Genomic DNA, 26,526 nt, shown 5'->3' with positions numbered 1-26,526 from the left:
GGCTAACAGCTTCTCTCATCCAAACTGGATTTCAGTGAAACAGGCCCCATCACGCCAGTGAAGGGCTGGGATCCTTTTAAAACATTTAAAAACTTATGTCATAAAGGCCCCAAGAAGCTGTCCCTTCCAGCCAGCTTATTCAACAGCTGCATGCCAGCGTGAGGAAATTACCTTGGTGTTACCGCCTGGGAGCTCTGAAATCTACCAAGACTTTCCATTATTATTATTGATTTGCTCTGTGTTAGCACCTTGGAGCCACAGTCGCTGACCGGGCCCCCTTCGTGCTTGGAGCTGTACATACCCGCTCTGAGATTGGCATCGCGCCATTGGCAGGTGGCACGTGTTCAGAATCTGGCTGCCTACAGTCCAAAGAGCAAGACCCGTGATCACGGGGTTGAGCCAGGGAAGAACCATTGTAAAGCCTGGCGTTCTCCAGGGCTCGAGTCACCTGAGCTTTCCTCCTTGCATTTGCCACCCATGGAAGATAGTCCCCTCCACCAGCTGACGTCCCATGATTCCCGCTGCTTGTCCTCTCCCAACCTGCAGTGCCCAGCGTCTGCGGTGGAGGAGGAGAGAAATTGACCTCTCCTTTGGCTCAGCTGTGGCCCCTCTGTGCTTAGATCTTCAAAGGGATTTAGGCACCATTGATTTAAATGGGATTAAAGTGTCTAAATACCTTTGAGGGTCTGCGCCTGGTGGGACGCACAGGCTGGCGCGGAGAGCTACAAGAGCTGTGGAGCATACTAATAATATTACTTGGCTAACACTTCTCCTCCACAGAACATCATAATCCCCTTTTAGAGGCAGGGAAACCGAGTCACGGAGCAGCGCTGTGACTTGCCCCAGCTCACCGAGCCAGTCCACAGCAGAGCTGAGAAAAGAACCCTGGTCTCTTAACTCCCAGTCCTACCACAGCAGCTGCCGCTGGGAGCAACCAAGCTCTGAGACCACCACTGTGCTCTAGGTAGACAACTTGCATGTATCCCTGGGTTTAATCAGCAGTATGAATTACTGGCTGGCATTACATTACAGAGCAGGCTAGAGTCTAGTGCAGACCCACAGAAATCTGAGCCCTAAGCCTGAAGGAGGAGGAGGAAGGAGGGAGCCACTGTACCCTCCTTGATTTCCCCAGTTGTGGCTCTTCAGTCTAGATCGTGGTATGAAATCTTCTGATGGCACCTGGCCAAACAGAGGGGCCATCTCCAAATTCTCTTTCCCTAGGACAAGGCAGAGTCCTGGGGCACCATGCAGCTAGAGAGAGAGACAAGTGGCCGGACAGAGAGATGGATCATTGAAAATATTTAGTCCCTCTCTGATATTCTCCTTGCTAATATCAATATGCCCCCTCTGTGGATCCCTCCGCCCCTTCTATTAACCCCTTGTCCCCTGCAGACATGGCTGCCATGGCTCCGGCTTACAGTGTTGGGGGCTTGATCCTCCCAGTGACTTCACCCAGGCGTGGAAGCCTGCTCCAGGCTCTCAGGTGATGCAGAGGGTGTGGATGTTCTGATTTACTGTGAACAACGCACGTCAGGAGGCCATTCCCTGCCCGTGCCCACGCGCTGGCTGTGCATGCTGAGGCAAGGCGAACCGAGCGTGCATTGCTCCAGCGAGCAGGGAGGCTGTGTGACACGGATACTTTGAAGGCACCAGCATGGCTGACCAGCTGACGGAGGGGCAGATCGCGGAGTTCAAAGAAGCCTTCTCGCTCTTTGACAAGGATGGGGACGGGACCATCACCACCAGCGAGCTGGGGACCGTCATGCGGTCGCTGGGGCAGAACCCTACCGAGGCCGAGCTGCAAGACATGATCGGCGAGTTGGACGCCGACGGCAGCGGCACGGTGGACTTCCCCGAATTCCTGTCCATGATGGCGAGGAAGATGAGGGACACGGACAGCGAGGAGGAGATCCGGGAAGCCTTCCGCGTGTTCGACAGGGACAAGAACGGCTACATCAGCGCGGCGGAGCTCCGGCACGTCATGACCAACCTCGGCGAGAAGCTGACGGACGAGGAGGTGGACGAGATGATCAGGGAGGCTGACAGCAACAGCGATGGGCAAGTCAACTACGAGGAGTTTGTACGGATGATGACAGAGAAGTGAAGAACTGACTTTCCTGGTACCGTGTTCACTCATTCATTTGCTTCCTTTCACTGTAACCTACCTGTCAGTGGGCCCTCCCCTCTTGCCCAAGGCCTATGCATGTCTCTGCTGCTTGGTTGGTTTCTTCCCCTGTATTCTATTACTTTATTCTAAAGGCTGACTGGGGCTTACCCTGCTTGTTAGCTAAGTCCTGTGGTTCATCTGAAATTTAGCATCTCTGGTTACACATCTGGTTTATGCCTCTTGCAATAATTAGGTTTCCTTTAGACCAGGCGGCATCTGGAATTGGAGCCCACGCGTCCAAAGGACAGTCAGCAAATGGAGCCAGATCTTTCTGGCCCTTACTCCTGTTGACATCAGTGATGATCCCTAAGAACCGGGATTCCTCAACAGGGCTGTGGTTTTGCAGGATCACGTCCTTGGCAATTTGCACAGTCTTTCAAGCCAGATCCAGACCCTGCTTCTGCCTCTGGGTCCGTGCAAGCAGAGCCTCACGCTGACGCTCCCGGACCCTGCTGAAGTCACCGGGGTTCCATATGAGCACAAGGGTTCACTTGCATGGATATGGATGCAGGACTGGGGCTGTCTGCTCATTATTAGATTTTTTAAAAAGGACCAAGCCACAAATCTGTGTCTTGATCTGGAGCTTCCTCCTCCTGGAATTCTGTTGGGAGGGTTGGGTTCACACCCACAGGCACTGGCCTAAGGGGAGTTTCACTGTGATCGTAGCTGGGGTCTGTCTGTCTGAGCTTGTCTTTGTGCAGCACAGAAGTGGATTCTGCTGGGCTGGGTAGAAGAGTAAAACGCGGAGGCCTGATTCCATTCGAATTTGGATGCTAGACACCGGCGAACATGAGCAAAGACAAGCTTTTGGACTCCCCTAAGAGTTGCTGACCCCGAGCCAGCCGCCTGAATTGCACAATGAGGACTGACTGCATGAGCTTCTATGGAACTTTTCTCCAAGGAATTTGTGGCCAGCATGGGAATACACCTTAAAGAAATCTTTGTACTGCTGGCACTGCCTCTGTCTCATGCCTGATGGTGCAAACCCTAAGGGAGGGGGAGATGATAGGCAAATAAGATGCTCATTTTCTCTCAGGGGTTATTTGCTTTTTAGGAAATGGGAAATTTGGCAGTTAAGGATGCACACAGTAGATAGCTACATTGGCACAATTTGGGCGACGCCGCAGTTCCCTACAGATGTCAGTTGTGGCTCTGCACTGTGATCCATTCAAACGGTTATCGCAACCGTGGGAAGCGTAAAGCTGCAATACTGCAAAACGGGCGTCTTGTTCAGCTACAGGGTTGGCCGTTCAAACTGGGGCCCCTTTGCTTTTCCAGGGCGAGAATGTCACAGTGGGATTCCCTGGGCTTTGGATCTCATGATCTAGGGTGACGGTCCATGTGCAGAACACCCCAAAAAGGCTTATAAGTCAGGTCCCACTTAAACTCACAGGCCCTGATCCTGCAAACAGTTATGCACAGGCTTTATTCACAATAGGACTTTGCTAGTCAATGAGACTAGTCGTGTGATTAAAGTTAAGCCGACGTGTAAATGTTTGCAGAGCGGGGTCGATAAGGCAAAATGGGATGTAAGTGGCACACAGGTCTCCGTGGAGGCCTGGAAATTCACCCCCGGAGAACACCAGGAATGCTGCTGTAATGCTAATTACCTGCCAAACAGCACTGACGTGCTGATAGAATCCACTGTGTTCACTTTTTTTCTGTATACCGCCAGGCTTGTCCCAGAAAAATATTTCCTTCTGTTGTGTCTGTGCTGCTTCCATTTTCTGGAGCCGATCATTTGCTAAAGGATCAGCTTCTGGTGCAAGCTCCCCCTCCGCTAGTCCACATGGTAGCTTTGTTTTCAAATAAAAGAATGATTATTTGCTTCCAGAGAACTTTCAGTGCTTCCTTTTCTCCACTCCCATCTAGAACCCAGAAAAAGTGTTGATCGCATGATACTAAGGATGGGCTCAAGCTGCAAACTTCAAGGCTGGAGTTTGGTTACCAACAGCCCAATGTTCCAGAGTGCTTGGGGTAGGCCCTTTGGCCTGAGGGAATGTGCATAGGGCTGGGAGCCAGGAGATTCGCCTGCGCCTTGTTTATTTCTACCAGTTCAGTGTGGGTGTAAAATGCTACCAAAGCAGGATTTGCTGATGCAAATGACTATACATGGGCAAGGCAACAGTGATTCAGATCCCAGGAGTTCTTACGCTCACCTCCTCCACACTCTCTAGCTAGATAGCAATGCATCTGCTGAACAATACCCCATGGGCTGATTCCCCCCACCGCAAACCCTGAGGGGGTTCAAAACCCATGTCTGTGTTTGGCAAACGGCCCCTCTCTTCATAATGAACCAAACCAAACGCCCAAAAGCCAAAGATCCGCTAACTTCAGGGAGTTTGAAATCCAGATGCAGCTCTGGAGTTGGCATCCAGGTTCCATTCCCACCTTAGAACCGGGGGTTTGGGTTGGGAGCAACCCTATATAAAACATAAGGAGGAAGACTAGGGATGGAAGGTTTGATGAGTTCTTCACAATAGGCTGGTGCACAGTTCCAGTTAACAGGGTGGAGTTCAGGGCACAGAATCATAGAAATGTGAGGTGGGAAGGGACCTTGAGAGGTCCTCTAATCCAGCCACTTGTGCTGAGGCAGGACCAAGTAAACCTAGACCATCCCTGACAGGTATTTGTCCAACCAGGCCGTCCTTCAACACCGCCAATGATGGGGATTCCACAGCTTCCTCTGGACACCTGTTCCAGAACTTAACTGTCCTTGCAGTTACAAAGCTTTTGCTACTCGCTAACCTAACTTTTCCTTGCTGCAGATTAAGTCCAGTTCGTCTTGGCCTACCTTGAGTGGACACGGAGAACAATTCCCTGTTATAAGAGCCCTTCACATATTTGTTATCAAGGCCTCACCTCAGTCTTCTTTTCTCAGGGCTAAACATGCTCCGTTTTTTTAGCCTTTCCTCACAGCTCAGGTTTGCCTCTGGACTCTCTCCAGTTTGTCCACATTTTTCCTAAAGTGGGACACCCAGAACCAGGGGCAGCAGAGCCTTCCCAAAAGTGGGTGGGCCAGAGGCCCTGCCCCCTCCGTGGCTTTTCCTCGACCCTCCTTTCCCCCTCCCAAAAAGCCCACCCCCACCCGGCCAAGCCAGAAGCCAGAGCCTTCCACCTTCCCGGGGTGGGGGACCCAAGAACAGCCCCTGGCCCATGTCCCCCGCCCCCCAGGCCCCCCGCCCAGGACAGGCAGAGGGTCCGCGGCTCACGCAGCTCTTACCCTGACCCGGCTCCAGCCAGGGGGTGGGGTCTTGGAGCCACAGCCGGGCTATGGGCTCCAGCTGCTGACCTGGCTGGGGGGCAGGGCCTCAGGGAGACGAGGAGGGGCAGAGGACAGGGCCCAGGGTGAAAAGTGGATGGGCCAGGCCCGTCCACTTTCAAAAAATGGGAGGGCCCTGGTTTCCTGGTCCCTCTGTTCTGGCACCACGGCCCAGAACTGGACACAGAACTGCAGCTGGACCTCGCTGGCGCGGAGTAAAGTGTGACAATCACCTCCTGGGTCTTACGTACGCTACTCCTGTTAATACGCCCCCAAACGACACGAGCCTTTATCCAAACTGTGTCCCGTTGTTGACTCATATTCAGTCAGTGAGCCGCTAACCCCCAGATCCTTTCCTGCCTAGCCAGTGATTCCCTACGCAGGGCCGCCCGGGGGGGGGGGCAAGAGGGGCAATTTGCCCCAGGCCCCGAGCCCCACAGGGGCCCCCACGAGAGTTTTTCGGGGCCCCTGGAGCAGGGTCCCTCACTCGCTCCGGGGGGCCCGGAAAACTCTTGCGGGGCCGGGCGCAGGAGCTTCTTCGCTCCCGGTCTTCGCCGGCGGGGGGGGGGTCCTTCCGCTCCGGGGTGGAAGGACCCCCCGCTGGTGAATTACCGCCGAAGACGGAGCGGGACCCGCCGCCGAGTTCAGCTCGGTCTTTGGCGGTAATTCGGCGGCGGGGGGGCCCCCGCCGCGGGTCTTCGGGGCACTTCGGCGGCGGGTCCTGGAACGGAAGGGCCCCCCGCTGCCGAAGACCCCGGGCCCCCGGAATCCTCTGGGTGGCCCTGTCCCTACGTTGTGTTTGTGCATATGTTTTCCTTCCTAAATGTGGTACTTTGCACTTGTCGGACCAGTTCTGCAACTGGTCACGGTCGTTTTGAATTCTAAGCCTGTCCTCCAAAGGGCTTGCAACCCCTCCCAGCTCGGTGTTAGCCACAAATTTTAGAAGCATACGCGCCTCTCTAGTAAACAAGTCATTAATGAAAATGTTGCCTAGCACCGGACCCACGACAGACCCTTGCAGGTATGTCCTCCGAGTGTGACAGCAAACCATTTATAATTAGTCATTGAGTCTGGTCTTTCAACTGGTTCTGCACCCACCTTATAGCAATTTCATCTAGACCACATTTCCCTTGTTTGCTCATGCGAATTCATGTGGGATTGGGTCAAAATTCGGACTAAAATCAAGATAAGAACATAAAAATAGCCGTACGGGGTCAGATCAAAGGTCCATCTAGGCCAGTATTGGTGGCCAATGCCAGGTGCTTCAGAGGGAATGAACAGACAAGGTAATTATCAAATGATCCATCCCCTGTCGCCCATTCCCAGCTTCTGGCAAACAGAGGCTAGGGACACCATCCCTGCCCATCCTGGCTAATAGCCATTGATGGACCTATCCTCCATGAACCCATCTAGTTCTTTTTTGCACCCTGTTAAAGTCTTTGCTTTCACAACATCCTTTGGCAAGGAGTTCCACAGGTTGACAGTGCAGACATCCTGTCTACTGCTCTCCCCCCGCCCCACCCCGCATCCCCAAGGCCTGAAAGCTGAAACAATCCCATGGAGGGAGCAGGCAAAGGTGAGGGAACAGCCTGATGGAGATGCCATTCTGGTGAAGGCCCATTCGTGTCATTTCGCTGATGGATACCAGGAGCACTGGTTAGGAGGAAGAGGGCAGATTGCAGGTAATCTGGTTTTGTGGTTAGGACGCTGGCAGAAAATGTAAATTCAAGTGCTGGCTGCTGTACCCGGGGGCTCTGGAGCATGCAGTTGCTATTAGTACTTCAAGCCAGGGGGCACCACACCAAACACAGCCTTTACAAGGGCTTGTCCGGGATCTCTCACAGCCCGAGTGAGACTCATGGCCCTAGACCAAACAAGCCACTTTCTAGCTGCACAAGCTGGAGGGGCCCTGCTGCACCCACAGTTCCAGTGCCGCACATCTAACACACTTCCTGTGTGGCTTTGCACCGGCCATTGAGGGGCAGCTTTTCAAATTCTCACGGTTGCGCTTGGAGCCCATTTTTCCAAAGAGCTCAGCTCCCAGCATGCTGGCTGAACGCTTTTGAAAACCTGGTCCTCACTCGCTCTGTGCCTCGGTTTCCCCCTCCGAAAGGGAAGGCTAATTCTAGCAGACAGCCTCACCAGCAGGGTTAGGGCAACTTCATTCCTGTTTCCAAAGCACGCTGACACCTTCAGCGGAAAGAAACTATTGTTCTAATTATTGTTCCCACTCCCCACAGGCTAACAAGGGCAAACGACATTAGTCAGTAGCGGATCTGGGAGAGGAATAAGATCGTAAGAACAATTCCTTCTCAAGACATTCCAAGCAGCTCATCTTCTCCTGTCCTCCCTGCTTGTAGAAGACAAAATAAAATCAATACTGATCATTCCAATTAATACAGCCCCCAGGTGCCCTGCAGAACTAACTGGAAAAAGATAACCAGGCACAAAGGCATCACCCGGGAGGGAGCACCCAGTGACTTCAAACAACATGAAACTGTCAAACAACAAAAGCAAAATGCAGCAGCATGCCTGGCTGTGCGGCGAATCCCTGGATGTGCCTCCCCCCTCCCAGGTACCCTATGCAGCTGCATGGGGGAGACAGAGGCAGGGTGGAACGGCGCCAGATGTCCATGTGGGTCCAGGTGCTGAGGCAGAACTGAGCAGCACGGGGTGGCTGGGAAGGAATGCCGTAGGAGGCAGGCTTTACAGCTCCTCCAGGGTGACATTCCGCCCATGCAAAGGGCCGGCGCAGTCTATGCATCGTGAAATTTAAGAACTGAGCTAGCCTCATAGTGGGCCAGTGGGCCAGTTCACCTTAAAGACTAAGGGGGGATATGATAGAGGTCTATAAAATCCTGGTGGTGTGGAGAAAGTGACTAAGGAAAAGTTAATATAAGAACTAGGGGCCACCAAATGAAATTAACAGGCAGCAGGTTTAAAACAAATAAAAGGAAGTTCTTCAACCTATGGAACTCCTTGCCTGAGGAGGTTGTGAAGGCTAGGACTATAACAGGGTTTAAGAGAGAACTGGATAAATTCATGGAGGTTAAGTCCATTAATGGCTATTAGCCAGGATGGGTAAGGGATGGTGTCCCTAGCCTCTGTTTGTCAGAGGATGGAGATGGATGGCAGGAGAGAGATCACTTATGGCTGTCCGGCTCCTTTTAAAGTCCTTGAAATGAGTCCCATTGACTTCATTGGGAGCTGGAGCAGCAGTGTTCTCCCCTGGCTCAGGAAGGCAGCAGACCATAGAATAGAAACTAAGGGGTCTTCTGTATGAACAGAGTTAGCGCGCGGCACACTGGAGTGTAAATCCACAGCGCACCAGCCTGCTGCGCGCTAACTGTCTGCCTGACCGGGAGTAGCCCCAAAAGTCGAAATGTCCGTGGCATGTCACGGTCAGTGCTAGCAAGGGTCGTTCAAGGACCTCATGAAATCAGCCTCAAGACCCAGGAAGATCTTGGTGGAAAATACGTTAGGAATGTAATTAAGATCCTGATGAGAGAATGCTGGGAAATGCAACAGACCAAGGGCTGGCATCCAAAGTGTCTTGCACAGAGGACTCGAATGGAGACTGTCCACTGCATGGGGCCTTTTCCGGCCAGTGGCACAGGGGGAGGTGCACCCTGTGGGACTGTCAGTGTAGAGACACCCCCAACCTGGGCGTGGAATCAGACCCCCGACCTGTTCTTCAGTGCTGGCCAAGAGGACGCGTTGGCTTTGGTGCTGTCTGGTCGGTTGTGCAGAAAGGCCTGAGTGGCACAGCTCAGACCGGGGAGCTGGCACCTGGGCTAGGAGAAAAGGGAGCACAGTTTTCTCAAAAGACCCAGGGGCAGCTGCCATTCACCGTGTCCTGGGCTCGTGCAACCCCTAGTGCAGTAGGGCTGCCGTGTGCTACCACAACACGAACAGGAAATAATCATAAGAATCACTAGAGGGTCGCGTGCTTTGTTGCTTCTGCTGGCCGAGCCCATTGCACACACCAGGAGCTGTTTGCCTCTCTGCGTTCCCCACCCCCTGGGTGCCCCCTCCCATTCCCCTCTATTTCAGGGACTCCCTCCACCCCTGTTCCTCAGACCCCCTCCCCATTCTGCCTCCGTGTGCTCTCATTCTCCCCTTTCTGGCTCTGCTCCCCATGAGGCCTTCCTTTCATGCCTCCTCATTTCCCCCTGCCACCCCATATCAGGGCCCACTCTTATCTCCCCTCCGCAGGAGTTCTGTATCTCACACACACACACACACTCAAGCAATTCCCTGCCATGCTAGGGGCTCTGTAAGCCCTCCAGGTCCCTGTTACTCTCCCAATCGCCCTTCCCCGCCATGCCAGGGTCCCTTACTCTGCCCTTTTCCCATGCCAGGGGTTCTGTGTGCACACCTCTTGTGTTCTTTCTTTCCTTTCAGGATGCCAACATTTGACTCTCCAGGGGGCGTATGGGCAGAGCTGAGATGGGGTGTTGCTGGGTTGGAAGGTGTTAACGGTCACCATTAACTAGTTCTTTGATCTAGACAATGGCAGAGGTGGCTGAAGCTGCTGGCTCTGCTAACCAGATCCCAGGGGCTCCATGTGCCCCCCATTTCTCCCTTCCTGCTTTCCCCTGACGTTCACCCAAATCCAAAAGGTTCCTCCCTCAGGTGGCTAGGACAGTCCCTGAAATTTTGCAATCGATTGGAGGTGGTGTTCAAAAGGTGTCATGTCCGACGGTCCAGACGGACAGTGAAATGCCGTGGGGCGAGAGTCAGGGGAACTGACCCGAATAGCTAGGGAGGAATAAACTGGCCACACTGGGCGCTATCCGGGAATAGCTCTGTCGAGTTACATTCACACCTTGCCTTATTCTGGAATAACTTCTCCCTGTAGACAAACCCTTAGGCCTCACAAGCTTGGCCAACAATAACACACAGACTCTCTCAGGACAGCTCTGTTCCCTCACAGGGATCTGCCTTAATGGCTTGACCGCCCACTCCCTGGCCTGACTGCCCCCTCGCCCACCAGCTGCTTGGTGTAGCAGACAGCCGTGCCTGACTGCCTCGTGAAGCCGGTGCTTGCCCAAGGCAATCGGCCTTGCAATGACATGTCCCACGGTGCTCTGAGTGCTCCAGCCCCAGTGGGAATAACCCTCCGCTCCCTCTCAAAGCAAAGAGCTGGTGTAACACACACACCTCCTGGGTGCGGTGCTCTGTCCCCTCCACGGCCGCCCAGAGGATTCGGGGGCCTGGGGTCTTCGGCGCGCCGAATTGCTGCCAAAGACCCGGCACTTCGGCGGCGGGTCCCGGAGCAGAAGGACCCCCCCGCCACGGGTCTTCGGGGCACTTCGGCCGCGGGTCCCGGGGCAGAAGGACCCCCCAACACCGAATTGCTGCCAAAGACCCGGAGCGGAAGAAGCTCCGGGGGCCCAGGCCCCGTGAGAGTTTTCTGGGGCCCCCGGAGCGAGTGAAGGACCCCACTCCCGGGTCCCCGAAAAACTCTTGTGGGGGCCCCTGCGGGGCCCGGAGCCTGGGGCAAAGTGCCCCACTTGCCCCCCCCTTCTGAGCAGCCCTGGTCCCCTCTAGTGGCACCGAGACCACATTGAGATGAATGAGTCTGCTACAGCCTTAGCCTAGGGCCAGGTAGCTCATGCATTTAGCTCCAGAGGTTCCCAGGTTCAATCCCACCCGCCGACGACTGGGGTCTGTCGGTGTTACACTTGCACAGGTGTGTGTGGTGTCAATGAAAGCTGAGCTGACCAGGCTGGAATACAGACAGGGGGAAATCTGGATCCTGTTCAGGCCCTGTCCTGCCTTCCAACAGCCACTGAGTGTGCAGGGGGCAGAGCTTTACTGTAAGCGATGGCTAAGGAGAAAGGCCTGAGCCATTTTTGACCGTTGGCGTTGTGAGCGCTCGTGTTTGCCTTTCTCTCATGCACGCACACGTCCTGTTCCAGCTTTCTTGGCTCCTGCCTGGACAGGATCCGGCACTTACATAATGAAGAGGGTGTGGATGGTCTCATTTCTCTCCATGACTCAATGTGCACCGATGAAAAGTGTGAACCATGTATTGCTTTCTCTCTCCAAGCCATTGTTTCATCCCTGGGCAAGGGAGTCACAGGAGACTTCCCCACAGCTGACCGAGGAGCAGATCGCAGAGTTCAAAGAAGGCTTCTTGCTCTTTGACAAGGACGGGGAAGGGACCATCACCACCGGTGAGCTGGGGAGCATCATGCTGTCACTGGGGCAGAACTCCACTGAGGCCAAGCTGCAAGACATGATCGGCGAGTTGGACCTCGATGGCAGCGGCACAATTGACTTCCCCGAATTCCTGTCCATGATGGCGAGGAAGATGAGGGACACGGACAGCGAGGAGGAGATCCGGGAAGCCTTCCATGTGTTTGACGAGGACAGGAATGGCTACATCAGTGTGGCGGAGCTCCAGCAAATCATGACCAACCTCGGCGAGAAGCTGACGGACGAGGAGGTGGACGAGATGATCAAGGAGGCCGATGCAGATTGCGACGGGCGAGTCAACTACAAGGCGTTTGTGAGGATGATGGCCTCAATGTGAAGATGTTTCCTACCGAACATGTTCAATTTCTGGTGCAGGAATCATAGCTTGGCTTCTAGCTTGCCCGCAGAAGCCAAAGGACTGTGGACGCACAGACACTTGAACTCCAGCATATATATTTCCTCTGTGTGTGGGAGGACGTCTAAATCCAAGGGAGCCACAGTCAAGGTGGGGGGAGCCCAAGCTCTAGTCCTAGCTCTGCCACCAGTTAACTGAGTAGCCTTTGAGTTTCTTCACCTCTCCATGGTGCTTTGTTTTTGCAACCTTGTAGAAAGAGGAGATTACTGTGTACCCACCTCTGTTAGGTGGCTGTGAGAACCTGAAATGGAAGATCTATTTGTGCAATTATTATAGGCCTTTTCCTCCCTTTGTCTTACGATCCCTGCCTTTGCAGACAGTGCTTGTGTTTTATGCTGGCTCCTGTCTCTAAAGTTAACTGGGGGGGCGGTCCTGGTTCAGGCCTAGCCACACGTACAGCTAACTCAACGGTGGATTTCAACTCCATCAAAGGCAGTTGTCTGAGAGAACTCAACAGGCGCCCAGATACCATGGCGATGAGTGCAGCAGAGTAATCCGAACGGCATCGTGAGATTAGCAGATGCATGAATGCCAGGCAGTGTGTGTCCCATCTCTGCATTTTGGCTGGCTGGAAAAGCTATTGCTTGTAAATGGCGGGGGCAGATATGTTGGCTTTGGTAATAGCTAGAGATCCCTCCTGAGAATATTTCCTGGCCGAAAGGCTCAACCAGGGTTTGAGCTTTCATGGGAACTCTCTCTGGGGTCAGATACGTCCCCTAAAGAAAGCTATGAAGTGGCTGTGAGCCCTTCCTCTGATTCCTGATGCAGTGTGGATCTCTAGGGAGCAGGAATGGAGAAGGAATAAGGTAAAGGTTCAGGATTTAGGGCTGGTCTACACGCGGGGGGGGTGTCGATATAAGATACACAACTTCAACTATGGGAATAGCATAGCTGAAGTCAACGTATTTTATTTCGACTGACCTCCCGTCCTCACGGCGCGGGATCAACGGCCGCGGCTCCCCGTCGACTCCGCTACCACCGCTCGCCCTGGTGGAGTTCTGGAGTCCACGGGAGCGTGTTCGGGGATCGATATATCATGTCTAGACGAGACATGATATATCGATCTCTGATAAATCGATCGCTACCCGCCGATCCGGCGGGTAGTCTGGATGTACCCTTAGTTCTCATGGACACTACTTTAAATCCAGAGTTGCTTCACTAAACTCACTCCGGTATGCCAGTAGAAGAAAGCTCACAGAATGACTCTCCCCCGCCCCTTTTTTTTCCCCTTCTTGTTTTGTTTGATCACTTTGGGCCAAATTCTGCTCTTAGTTAAAACCCAGACAAATTCCACTGACACAAATAAATTTACACGGGTGTAGCTGAGCGCGGAACTGGGCCTTTTATGGGGCATGGAAAGTTTTTTACACACAGCACGGGCAAAACATGCAGATAAATCACTCTCTGGTACATTTATGGGTACAAGATAGTCCTGTACTTCAGAACCTTTGCAGCTGGCTCCATTCTGTTGACTTGGCAGGCCGTGTTCCATAAATATTGCGCAACAATGCAAAAGTTAAAGTCAGACATTTGCCAAACAGGTGTAATCCTCCCCCCCCAACCTTGGTACAATTTTTAAATCTCCTACCAGAAAACATTTCCTTCTGTTGTTTCTGAGACGGCGACAAATCAGCTGAGATGTTTAGCGTCAAAGGAGTCTGCTTAGGGCACAGTTGGCCTCAAATTCATTCCAAATTATAGCCGCGTTTCAATAAATAATTCTTTTCCCTTCTCTCCTGCAACCCCCTTTTAATTGTCTGGTTTATTCCCCACCTGCTTGCAATCAGAAAATGACATAAAAGGAAAGGCTGAAAGCTAGGGCTGGCTGGAAACTAGGGTTTGAGAGCAAAGACATGGGTCAAAAGGCCCAAAACCGGGTAAAGTTTACTGCTTAAATCCTCATTTAGGTGTCTAAATAAGTAGCCTGATTTTCTGTGGAGTTGGACATTGAAGTCAGTAGAAGCTGCTGGATGCTCAGCATTGTCGAAAACCAGGCCACTTATTTAGCCGCTTAGATGTGGAAGTAAATGGGAGTTAGGTGCCTAAATACCTTTGAGGATCCGGGCCTTGGAGCCTAACTTTAGGCAGCCATTTTGGAAAATCTTGGCCACAGGCCTGCATGCTGGTTCCATTGCAATCAGTGGGGGTTGACAGCGTAGGAGAATTTACCCCAACGAACCCAGCCTAAGCAGAGTATGGTCTGAGCAAGAGGAAATAAGCACAAGTGTGGGGCCAGGCAGTACAAAGGAAGAAAAGGGTTGTCCTAAGGCATGGGGAGAATCATGCAGCAGCCTTTCACCAGTGTTTGTCAGAGGGAACGGGAAGGAGCCGATTTTAGGCCTATAAATGTTTAAATGGATACGATGTTGCCAAGTCTCACAATGTTATCACAAGTCTCACCCAGTTTGGTGGATTTCTTAAAGCCCCAGCTCCTGGAGTCATGTGACTACATGTCAATCCCTGCATTCTATTTAAATATATATATATATTCTAGCCCTTTTGGTTGCAGAGAAAATCTTGAAAATGTGACCCAAGTGACCCTCAAAGGTTCCAGAAACAGAAGGCAAATAACAAGAACGCCACGTTTGTTGTCAACTCTCATGATTTTTAAGCCAATCGCTTGAGTATGGGGCATGACTCATGATTTTTGAACACTTTAGATAGATAGATAGATAGATAGATAGATAGATAGATAGATAGATAGATAGATAGATAGATAGATAGATGGTACAATTTTTGTTTCAAAACAATGCAAATCTCACCTGGTATGGGCTTTGGTTACAAACTGGAAACTCAAGCCAGGTTCACTTGTGCAATAACCCTGGCCCCATTTTCAAGCCAACCTGAGTTAATTGTTTGTTTGTCACTGAAAGTAGGTGACACACCTAGGCACTCTGGAGTGACTTCTCCTGGAATTTGGGAGGATTGCTGAAATGCAGGGAGAGGCTGCTGTTGTTTTAATCCCAATAGCCTGTGTGAACTCCGGGATTTGCCAGCGCTCCCAGGTTCATCTCTCTTCATCTCAGTCGCTATTCTGAAAATAGACTCATCGCCCATCCTCCACACACCCCCTCCCCAAAACCGTCAGCCATAAACTGCATTGGGATGAGAGTTATGAAATCTCTCTCCCCCCACGCATTCACAAACACTCTCCCCCGGTTTTAAGCCCCCCTGGGATCTGCTAGGATTATACGGAGGAAGTTCACATTTTCTGGCTCCTGCGTATCTATTTTCAGCATAAAACAAACACAGCCAGCGCCTGTTTTCCCACCAGCATTCCACTGCCCGAGCACGAGCCTCCAAGCCCTGTGTCCTGGACTGGAAGGAAACCCCATCAGGGAGTGAGTGAAGCGATAGGGAAATCTGAAAGTGCTCCTAAGGCGAACCAAACAGCCCTTGAAGTATCAGGACTGAGCGTCCAGCCCTGCGGCACAAAGAACACTTAGGAGTTACATTGATCAGCACCTTTCATCTCGGCATGGCTGAACATTTTGCAAACGTTGGGCCCGATGCATGCACGACATGTTCTGTGCAGTCAGGGGCAGCCAGCCGGGGATACCTCCTGGGGGCGGGGTGGGGAGGGGGCAGAGCTGCGATCTTCTTCCAGGTGTGCTTTGCGCTGCCAGGGCCTGTGACATGCAGCAGATCCCAGGGGCTGAGTCAAGCCCATTCATCAAGACTGCCAGCCCCCTCTCTTCTCCAAGAGGCATGTGACATTATACCCAGTAAACAACGGGCCTGAAAGGAAAGGAACGTGGCAGCCAAGAGAAACCGTGGCCCGCTCACAGACACCAGGCTGGTTCTGATTTCGCTGGCAGCGCCAGTGGAAATCAGTTGGCGCTCCGCTGCATTCCATGCTTTTACCCTGGGGTCTAAGGGGCGGGGGTGAGAGTTGGACGTGGCAGGTCCCATTTTTAAAGCAGTGCTGGGGCTGGGGTGAAAAGTCCCCGAGGAAGGGGGAAGCCATGCAGAGCTCTTGATGCAGGTCTAGAGACAAGGGGGCAAACAGCCCAGCTGCGACTGCTGCCGTCAGGGGAGCTGCGCCAGGGGTGAATTTGGCCCCTGGATAAAGCAGCATGCAGAGGCGTCTCTGGCTGGAGAAGGGAGAATGCACTAGCTGGGCCAGGAAACAGAAGGCTGGAGTCTCAGGGTATGTCTGCTTTGGAAGGTGTGATTCCCAGCTTGCATAGACGTATTGCCATTAGCTCCGCTCAAGCCAGCAGGCTAAAAATAGCAGTGGAGCCGGGGTAGCGGGGCGGTAGCTCCGGCAGGCTGCCTGACGAGGTACCCGGGGGATCGGGGTGGGTTTGTACTCAGGCAGGGTTACCAGAGGGCCGGGGGCTCCCAGACATGACCGCTTTGTCAGTTGTCTGCTCTCCGGCTGGGAGGATTTTTGCAATGAGTCAAAGTCTGGGGCAGGGTTGCAGAGCAGATGTTGCAGTTCAGAAAGAGCCCTGACTGCTCCGCTTCCTGACTGGTCCCTGCCCTGCATCTGACCGGTCCATTCCCCTGCAGCCCCAGCTCCCACACCAGGGAGAAGGCCCCTCAGGGAGGTGCTGCCGATGGCTGGTGCTGGGTCCTGGGCGTGGGCGGCACGTGCAGCGCTGGCTAGGGGATGCTAGCCCCCAGCCCCGCCCCTTCCACCGGAGGCCCCGCCCCTTCCTCACCCCACCCCCTGCCGGAGCCCAGAGCCCCCCCATCGTGGGTCCCAGGCTAGCGCCCCTGGACCTGGAGCCCCGGGAGGGCAGATGGCACGGCCACTGCACGGGGGAGCCACAGAGCGGGAAGCAGGGGGAGGGCCTGGAGGTGGAGCATGGGTGGGGCCACACCTGGCTGTTTGGAGAGGCACAGCCTCCCCCTGCCTATGATACCCACAGTCCATGGTCCTGGGCTTGTGTCAGCTGCCCTGCCACCGTGACAGGGAGTGACACTGCCCCCTACACCTCCGGTGAGTACCCCCTACAGCACCTCCCAAATACCCCTCCCATTACACACACACGCACACCCTCCCGCATCCCCCAGGTACCCCTCCCAGTACACACACAACCCCCTCCAGCAGCCCCATGTATCTGCTCCGGTATCCCCTCAGTACACACACCCCGGGTACCCCTCCCAGTACACACACAACCCCCTCCAGCAGCCCCATGTATCTGCTCCGGTATCCCCTCAGTACACACACACCCTGGGTACACCTCCGAGTACACACACAACCCCCTCCAGCAGCCCCGTGTATCTGCTCCGGTACCCCCTCAGTACACACACACCCCGGGTACACCTCCCAGTACACACACACCCCGGGTACACCTCCCAGTACACACACGCCCCGGGTACACCTCCCAGTACACACACACACCCCTTCTGCACCCTCGAAATACCCACTCCAGCAGCCCTGACTGTATCGCCTCCAGCTGGCCTCTCCCCTCCCAGTGTCCTCTTTTGGCACCTGAAATATGGTAACTGTACACTCGGGTGACTAACCTGACCTGCTGCCCATGCTACCCTGGCTGCACTGCTCTTTTTGGCCTGCCAGCTCAAGCGGACCGAGCACCTACCTGGGACTCACACCTTCCATCACACCGCTCCTTAGTCTGGGACAGGAACAGGGGTGCTGCAGCTAGGGGTGCCGGGGTGGCTTGAAGTGATTTCCAGCGTATGCAGGAGTTGGGTTTTGCTCAATGGCTCTCAGCACCCCCCCCCCACTATACAAATTGTGCACTGGACAGGGACAGTGTGGAGTGGGGGGGCTTGAAGAAACCTTTGTGTTCCCCATATTCTGGGGCTGTACAGGGGGGTGCCCAGCCTTTGGTCTATTTTAGAGCAGCCTCGGAGCTGCTCTAACTTGTGCTCTATACAGCCTCCTATGGGTCCTGGGAAGCAGCGGGTAGCCATAGTGCAGAGCACTCCAGCCACCTCCCTGAAGCACCCCTGACCTGCCCCCTACATGCGGGGCTGGGGGAAACGGGTCAGTGCAGAGCTTCTATGCCGGCTCTACCAGCCAGGGAGGCTCATTTTAAGGCCCCTTTGTGCTTAAGGCCCTTAGCGTAACTGAGACTCAGACCCAGCTTGTATGTAGACTCTAAAAGGAGGCGGTTTCTGTAGCATGCCCACCTAGCAGGAAATCACCTCCCTGTGTCCGTCCGTGCCTCTCCCAGGTCAGCTCGAGGTGATTGCCCATGAGCCGGAGCTAGGCCTGCCACCACCACAGTGTTCCCAGGACAGACCCCGGCCTGCTGGCCTGAGGGTGAAAGCCAGGCTGCGTTCGTCTCCTCATCCTGCATCCGACGTCCCGGGACGTGGGGGCTCCGCAGCTCCGAGCCAGCCCTGGTTTGAATTAACGACGCCAGCGGCTGTTGCCGGCTCATGTTACCGTGTGCGGCATGAGCTGGGGCTGTGCTCAGCCGTGCAAATCCTTCGAAATCCGAGCCCTCAGCGGCCTGCGGGCGAGTCGGGGGGGAGGGAGAGCAGGAAATGGGGCGCGGGGAAAGCCACGGCAGGAGTCCCCTTGTTTTAAACTCCTGGCTCCCGCCGACGAAACCCCCCTCTGATTTATGGCCTGTGACAAAGCCTAGGACGGGAGGGAGTTACCCCAGGGATGACTTTGGCCCATCTGGCTGCGGTCTCCCAGCTCCCGCCTCCTGCGGGACCGGCTGCAGCTGCCGGCGCCAGGTAGGTGTGGTGCCGGGCCCCTGAAGGTGTTCAGCAGGGCGGGGGCCTCCTGATCTCTGTCTGGGCGCCAGCCCCGGGCTTCTCCTCGTGCCAGCGTTTCGTGCTGGGGCAAGAAAGCAAAACAAGCGGAGCCACCTTGCGGCGTGTCCGTGGGAGTCTGGGAAGCCGCCCAGGGCAGGCAGAGACCTCGCTGCTTTTCCTTTTATCTCCCGCTTCCTTCGGCTAAAGGCCAGCTGAATTCTGCCCTGGCCACAGCTTCCTGGATAGCCCCCAGGGATCTCTTCATCTATCGCCCACTGACTGTGCTATCTAGGCCAGGGTACATGCAGCTCTCTGGCCTGCAGGCCTGGACAGCCATGGCCAGGTATAGATTAGCAAGGAGACATGCTGAGTGGCACTAAAGTACTTCCTTAGAGTCCAGGAACCACAACAGAGCCAACGGTGCCTGGAGAGAAATGTCCCCTTTCGCCATGAACGGGGCGCCTCTGCCCATTCCGCCAGTGCCTTCCCCCTCTGCCAAAACGCATCCCCTCCCCTCTCATCCGGGTTGACTTCAATGGACGTTAGAAGCCTGAATACCTTTTGAGGATCCAGGTCTAGGCTCTCTGTGCCTCCGCTTCCCATCCATGCCGTGGGGATAACAGCCCGTCCCTGCCTCTCCGGGGGGGGGGGTGATAAATACATGAACGATTGTGAGGTGCTCACTACGGGGGACGGATAAGTCTCATAGACTTGAAGGCCAGAAAGGACCATGACGATCACCGAGTCTGACCTACTGCCCGTCGCAGGCCACAGAACCTCGCCCACCCAGTCCTGTAACAGAGCCCTAACCTCCGGCTGAGTTCCCGAGCTCCTTGAGTGAAAGACTTCAAGTTAGAGAGAATCCACCATTTCCTCTCATTCAAACCCGCAACTGGCCCGTGCCGCACGCTGCGGAGGAAGGCGAAAAAGCCCTCTTAGAGAGAGCCAGGTATCATCAGCACGTGGGTGAGACTGCTGCCCCAAACAGCTCATAGTCTCCCCTCGTGGCTTTACATCCTCCTGGAGCAGGAGGGTGGCTCATGGGATTCCTCAGGGAGGAAGAGCAGCTGCCTAAACCTAGAGAGAGAGCTAGGAATGGACCCACTGAAGGACCGTTCCATCCGCTCAGGCAAGGTCCCCTCGGGACGTCAGTGGAGCAATGCTGATGATGTTGATCATCAGGGAGAGTTATGGTTAACAGTCCATAGGTATTTTGGGAGAGGAATTATTTAGTGTGGCCCAAGGATGGGGCAACTCAAGGTAAATGGGACCAAACTGAACATGGGAAATTGTAGACAAAATATCAGGGAATATTTTATGAGAGTGAAATCTAGACTGGGAGAGCTGCAGTATTAGACCAGTGAAAATGGTAGAAGCCTCATCTCTTAAGTCATTTAGAACTCGATTGTACAGAGAGCTGGGGAATATACTAAGGGAACAATCTATTAACGGCGTAAAGCGGGGGGCAGAGAACAGAGTAGGTGATCTAACGGGTCTTTTCCGTCTTTCATTTCTGATTGCATGTAAGTTATTTTCTAACTGGAGAGATACTGTTGCCACACTAGTAGCTACTGTCCGAGCCGTGCTCTTGAGCTGAAATTCACCCCGGTGCAAGGAGCCAGCACCCACCGCTAAGCACTATGGACCAGTAGGATTTGGGTGGAACTCAGAGGTGTAGAGGACTTATGCTGGCCCTCTGCAGAAGGCTGAATTTTACCCTTGCTTATTTGTATGCCCCTACAGCTAGAAAATAAAGACAGGATTTGCCTGTGTGCACTAAGCCAGAGGGTCATGCACGACTATTGTCTTTTGGAGCCATAAAAGCCTCAGATTTAGACCTTCCATAAATATAATTATTAATGGGACATTTTTGCTGCGAAACTGCACCTTTTATTTTTAGCCCTGACCTTTTATCCCTCACTCTTTCTATTCCTGGGATGTTTAATTGCCAGAGTTTTCTGACCTGGCTTATTTTGAATTGTTTTTCTTCTCGATGGCCTTTAACGGTTCCCAGCAACTCGTGCTGACTGCGAGCAACAGTGCTCCAAGTCCAGAAACGGCAGAGCCAGTCCAAGGAGCTCTCGGGGTTGTTTGTGGTGGCACCAGCCCAGGCGAGGAGCTTTACTTGTGCTCTCTGCGCTGGACACGCTAATCCAGTACGGAGCCGAAAAGGGAAACAGATTGTTTGCTTGATCTGGGGAGCGCTTTGTGTTTTCAAAGAGCCGTATTGGAGCAATCAGCCCTGCCAGGGCCAGGGCCGGCTCTAGGATTTTTGCCACCCCTAGCAAAAAAATATTTGGCCGCCCCTCCTCTTTTTTTTCTTGCCCCCTGCCCCCGTCCCCGCCCCAACTCCACCCTTCTCGAACCCCTTCCCCAAATCCCCAGCCCCGTCTCCTCCCCCGGGCGTGCCACATTTCCCCCCCCATTGCTTCCTGGGGGCCCCTCTGCGACCTCCCGCCCTAGCTCACCTCCGCTCCGCCTGCTCCCCCAGGTGCGCCGCTGCTCCTCTTCTCCCTCTCAGGCGAGGGAGGGGGGAGAAGGGGAGCAGCGCGCTCAGGGGAGCAGGCGGAGTGGAGGTGAGCTGGGGTGGCAAGCTGGGGCGGCGGGGGCACTTTTTCCCCATGCCCTGGAGTCGGCACCTATGATGGCTGGCGCCAGAATGCCGCCCCTAGAAATGTGCCACCCCAAGCACCTGCTTGTTTTGCTGGTGCCTGGAGCCGGCCCTGGCCAGGGGACTCACGCCCTGATTCTGTCTGCCATAGGTATTCACTTTCTCCAAGTTGTGCTCCTCAGCGGTATCAGCCTAATGCCTCAGAAAGCCACTCCCTACGCTACATCCCTGCCTTCAGAATCCCCACCTTAACCCCAGATTTCTCACTCTGCCCGTCTCTGCCTTTTGTCTTATATTTAGACTGTAAGCTCTGTGGGGCAGGGACCGTCCTTTCGTTCCGTGTTTGCGCAGCACCAAGCACAGCGGGGCCCGGGCCATGACTGAATGAAGAAGAATATTCAGAGTGAGATTCCTCACTCTCTGTTCTCACCAGGCCTGTTCGCATTTCAATCAGTTAACACTACCGCACCTGTGAGGGTCCCCAGGCCCTCTGCAGCCACCACATGGCAGCTTGCTGGAGCCAGCAGGAAGCATGGGCTGGTGGACCCTACCTCACCACAGACACCACCCACGACGCTTCTGATTGGAGGAGATGTCCGGCCTCTCCGATTGGCTCGGATTCACTATTTAAGCCTGAAGAAGGCACAGGAAGTTCTCTGAGCAACTAGGTAGATGTCTGGCTGGCTGCTACATTGGACTCTGCCTTCTTAGGATATCAGGGTTGGAAGGGACCTAGTCCAACCCCCTGCTCAAAGCAGGACCAATCCCCAGATAGATTTTTGCCCCAGATCCCTAAGTGGTCCCCTCAAGGATTGAGCTCACAACCCTGGGTTTAGCAGGCCAGTGCTCAAACCAGTGAGCTCTCCTGCCTGCGTAATGCTTGAGTACTGCCTTGCTCCAGGACTCTGCTTCTTTACCCCACCCCTGGCTACTGACTCTGGCTCTGTCACCCGGCTCAGGTCCCTGGCTCCTGACTCCAGCTCTGACCAATAGGTCTTACTGCCCACATCCCAGTCCATGACAGCAGCCCTGAGGTGATCCTGCAAGGTGCTGAGCAGCACCAGCCCAGCAAAACATCTCATGCCAGTAACCCGATTGGTTTTCCTCCACCATCCCCGTAACATCCGACCATGCACGCAGCACGGGGACTGCGCACACAGCAGAGGCAATGTGTGTGAAAGGCTGATCAGTAAACCCCTGGCCTGTGACTTATCTTCAGTCCTTATCGTCAAAGCACTCCATGGCCTGGGCCCAGGATCTCCAAAAGATCGTCTATCCAGTGTGAAGACCGTGGTCAACAACTACGCTCCTCTGGCATAATGGACTTTATCCCGACTGGAGTAAAGACAGAACCTTCCCCAGGGGCAGTCCGAGACTGTGGAATGAGCTTCCCAAGAATTAAGAACCATCACAAACCTCACCCCCTTCCGTTCCAAGTGCAAGATGCATGTCTTTGCCCTGCCTTCTCTAATATAAACACATAGCAACAGGTATATTTATTTAAAAAAAACATCACTACCAAGACACTGTACGGCACACGCCTCTCCTCCTGGGGAGAGGATAAGAGAACAAACAATGCATGGCAGATGTTAGTCATGTTGCTTAATGTACTAGTGGAAATGCTGGATATGATGGTGATCAGTATGGTATAAGAACCTGTAGAGAAGAGAAGAGAAGATAATGGTGTCTGTAACAGATGTAGTTCCAGCGAATAAGGGGAAGGGTGGGTATAATCTCTCTCTGGAGTCCATCAGCAGCTCTGAAATTGCCTATCTTAGATACTTCCCTGGTCCCATCACCATAGCATGAGCCCCACGCCATCTCTAACGTATTTATCGTCACAAAGCCTACAAAGCAGGGGTTTGCTGTTATCTCCAGGGCACAGATAGGGACCTGAGGCACCAGAGGGTACATCTACACTGCAAAAAAACACCCACGGCCGTGAGCCTCAGAGCCTGGACCTATGCACTTTTGCTTATGCTACGGTGCTAAAAATAGCCATGTAGATGTTCCTGTTTGTGCTTTGAGACCCAACCCCTTGGGCTCTGGCAGGGGATCCGAGCACTGAGACACGCTGCCACAGAGGTAGATGTACCCAGAGAGACTCAATGGCCATCAATAGGTGTTAGGTGCCTAAATACCTTTAAAAAGCAGGGTCTCAAACCATGTTTCCTGAGCAATAGGCTACTGCTCTAACCATCAGACCAGCCTTCCCCCCTTGGTCTTGACTAGCGTGGTGAAGGGCTCAGCATAAGAACCTTCCCGGACAGGTTTCTGTGGGGTGGTGGAGTCCTTCCTCCGACAGGCCCAGTGTTGTCCCCAAGGCCTTGGATTCTGCTGTAACCATTTGCAGGTGGCAGGCCCGGGAGTGCTGCATAAACAGCTCCTTTGCTTAGAGCAGCCAGAGGAAGGGACCGATCGCTTTCCCCCATGCCTGAACCGCAGCCAGCAGCGGTTACTGTAAATGGAAAAGGGACGCCAGCCCAGTTCTGCCTCCCTGCCTGAGACAGAGCCTGCCGGCGAGGCCAGGTCCCAGGACAGAGCAATGGAAGGTGTTAGCCTTGCTTGAAAATCACGTGGGTCCTGGTCTGGGGCGTTGCACAGGGATGTGTACATTGGCGCTGGGGCCTGGATCCGTTTCCAAAGCGGCAGGATGTTAATCCCCTTCCCACTCCTCATGCAGCAAGCCAGGGGAGCAAAGCAGGAACTGGCCACAGCAGCGAGTGTGAGGAGAGACAGCTGGCCGGGCTGCTGGCAGAGCATAATTGCTTAGATCTCTAACATTTGTGCTGCTAATTACTGCCAGGTCAGACCCCAGGTCTGGATTTTGCAACTGCCACCTGCCAGCAGCTCTTACCGGAAGTTACTGCTCTGCAGGGCTGAAGAGTCAGGCCCCTCATTCACCCCTTATCACAGTGGAGGGGCTGTGTACCGTACTCTGGGCTCCCCGGCCGCTCATTGCCCCTTGTCACAGGGGAAGATTTGTGTCCCATACTCTTGGCCCACCTGATAGCTTGGAGGGAGGAGAAAAATAATTAGCAACATGTCCCACCTTCCTAAGATCTTACAGTCTAAATAATCTACGCTCACAGCCGTGCCCATCCAGGCAATGAGATAAATGTCCCCACGTTAAGGATGGGGAGGAAGGATGGTCTCATGATTAGGTCACTAGCTGGGGACAGAGAAAGACTGTTTCAATGCCCTGCTCTGCCACAGGCTTCCTGTGTGACCTTGGGCGAGACACATAGCTACTCTAGGCCTCAGTTTCCCCATCTGTAAAGTGGAGATAATAGCACGGGCCCATCTCACAGGGGTGTTGTGAGGATAAATGCAGTAAAGGCAGTGAGGTGCTCAGATACTGTGGTGCTGGAGGGCATATAAGTACCTCTGATAAATAAATGGAGAAACTGAGGGTATTTCTACATTGGAGTATGGGGGAGGGGTGTAATCTCCAGCTCAGGCAGACACAGCAGCATGCTATAAATACCCTGGTAGCCAAGTGGCAGGAATGGGCTGGCTGCTCCAAGGCCGATCTCCTCTGAAATCCTAGATATGTACTAGGGGCAGCTAACCCATATAGCCATGGCTACGCTACTGGCTGGGATGATTAGTGATGTTGGTCCTGCTTTGAGCAGGGGGTTGGACTAGATGACCTCCTGAGGTCCCTTCCAACCCTGATCTTCTATGATTCTAAGTGCACAAGCTCAATCAGAACTAGCGTGGGTACGTCTACCCAAGCTGGAAATTACAGCTCTAGCGCCAGTGTAGACATATCCCCCCATTTGAGAGAGTAAGGGATTTGCCCAAGGCCACAGAGGGAGTCAGTAGCAGAGCCAGGGATCTCATTTTATATTATAGCTCCATTGTTTGTGAGCAAATCGAACAGCTCAATAGGCTGCTTCTTACTAGAGCTCACTGACATTTTTCTAATGAAGATTTTTACCAGTGAAATGTGGGGTTCCCCCCAAAGCTACATTTTCTCCAGGAAAATGCCCACGCCAACGCCATGTTCCAATTCTTCGGGGGGCCAATTCAAAACGCAGCATTTCATTTCGAAAACGTTGACGTTCCGGAACTCAGCGTTCCACCTGGGTCAAAAACCGGCAGCATGGTGCCAACATTTCCCAGTCACAACATTTTCGGGGACTTTTCGCTCCGGGAACATTCTCCATCCTTTGACCTTTTGTCTTGTTACAGGACAAAACCCAGTGTTGAAATGTGGGCGTTTCCTGTGAGACAGAAATTCCATTCTTCGAACAGCTCTACTTACTACCAGGGCCGATAACCTTCTCTAACGCCTTCTCCCGAACTGCTTATCACCGTACGACATGTACTGCTCCTGCCTGCAACATGGATAAACCATCTGGAAATGGAACTTTAATATAAAGCACGTCTGACCATGCGTAGAACTCAATGCTCCGTGCTCCATAGTTATACACCCAACTTGTGTCAGAGCTCTGGTGAGCTCCCTTTCCAATCACTGTCTGACCTTTCCAGCGTCAGTAAACTTTCCTAGTTGTATCTCTAAGGCAGGTGCTCAGATACTGCGGACGTGGGAGACACACAGGTAGAAAGACAGACAGACAGAATTTTCTGCAACAGCTGTGCATTAAGGTTGCCACCCTAACATGTCCAGCTCTCAGCCCCTTCTCTCTGTCCGCACCATGGTGGCTGGCAGCTGGGTTGTTCCCTTTCTCACATGCTACTGCTGCACTGTGCCAGCTTCCCCCCTTCCTTTTGCTCGCTGGCTGGCTTTGCCATGGGGTAGGAGCACACGCTTCCGACTAATGACAATGATTTAAGTCCAAGGCTCGATGACTGGCATGAGTAAATCTTGCAAGTTCAGGCCCTGATCATGCACATCAGCTCCTCAAGCCAGGACATTACAAGGGTGATTCACAGCAACGTTCGCAATCAGAATTCATGCCCGTTAATGATTAAACCCAGTCCACGGCCTATGGAAACAAACATCATGCCCGTGTACATTCAAACAAAGGGGAAGGTACGGACAGTTCTGCTGGGGACCGGCTGGGAGTTCCCGCCATAAAAGCTGCACGAGGGACTTCCTGAAGGGGATGCATTTCGGCAGTGCAGATGCAATAACCCCCACTGAACAGCTGGGGGTTGAGAGGGGAAGCAGGATAGGTCCTTCTGGGACCACACCCGTCTGAGCAGTCCTG

The 26,526-nt window shown here is 53.7% G+C and overlaps 1 protein-coding gene across 1 annotated transcript; it reads left to right on the top strand.

Moving 5' to 3' along the window:
- The first annotated feature begins 1,654 nt into the window (after window positions 1-1,654).
- On the top strand, window positions 1,655-11,970 carry CALML5 (calmodulin like 5). The gene is made up of 3 exons (XM_044980138.1): window positions 1,655-2,100; window positions 9,834-9,861; window positions 11,485-11,970. Exons 1-3 carry the CDS (start codon window positions 1,655-1,657, stop codon window positions 11,968-11,970), a joined length of 960 nt encoding a protein of 319 aa, XP_044836073.1.
- The last annotated feature ends 14,556 nt before the right edge of the window (window positions 11,971-26,526 follow it).

Source organism: Mauremys mutica, chromosome 1 (assembly GCF_020497125.1).
Source record: "Mauremys mutica isolate MM-2020 ecotype Southern chromosome 1, ASM2049712v1, whole genome shotgun sequence".
NCBI classification, from domain to species: domain Eukaryota; kingdom Metazoa; phylum Chordata; order Testudines; family Geoemydidae; genus Mauremys; species Mauremys mutica.
This window is presented reverse-complemented; position numbering and strand designations above follow the sequence as displayed.

What these genes read in the sequence shown, in the direction of transcription:
- CALML5 (XM_044980138.1), top strand. Translation starts at nt 1,655, where the DNA reads ATGGCTGACCAGCTGACGGAGGGGCAGATCGCGGAGTTCAAAGAAGCC. An exon ending in GTACGGATGATGACAGAGAA is followed by an intron (nt 2,101 to 9,833) that starts GTGAAGAACTGA and finishes CTTTCCTTTCAG; the next exon opens with GATGCCAACATTTGACTCTC. An exon ending in CATTTGACTCTCCAGGGGGC is followed by an intron (nt 9,862 to 11,484) that starts GTATGGGCAGAG and finishes TCTCTCTCCAAG; the next exon opens with CCATTGTTTCATCCCTGGGC.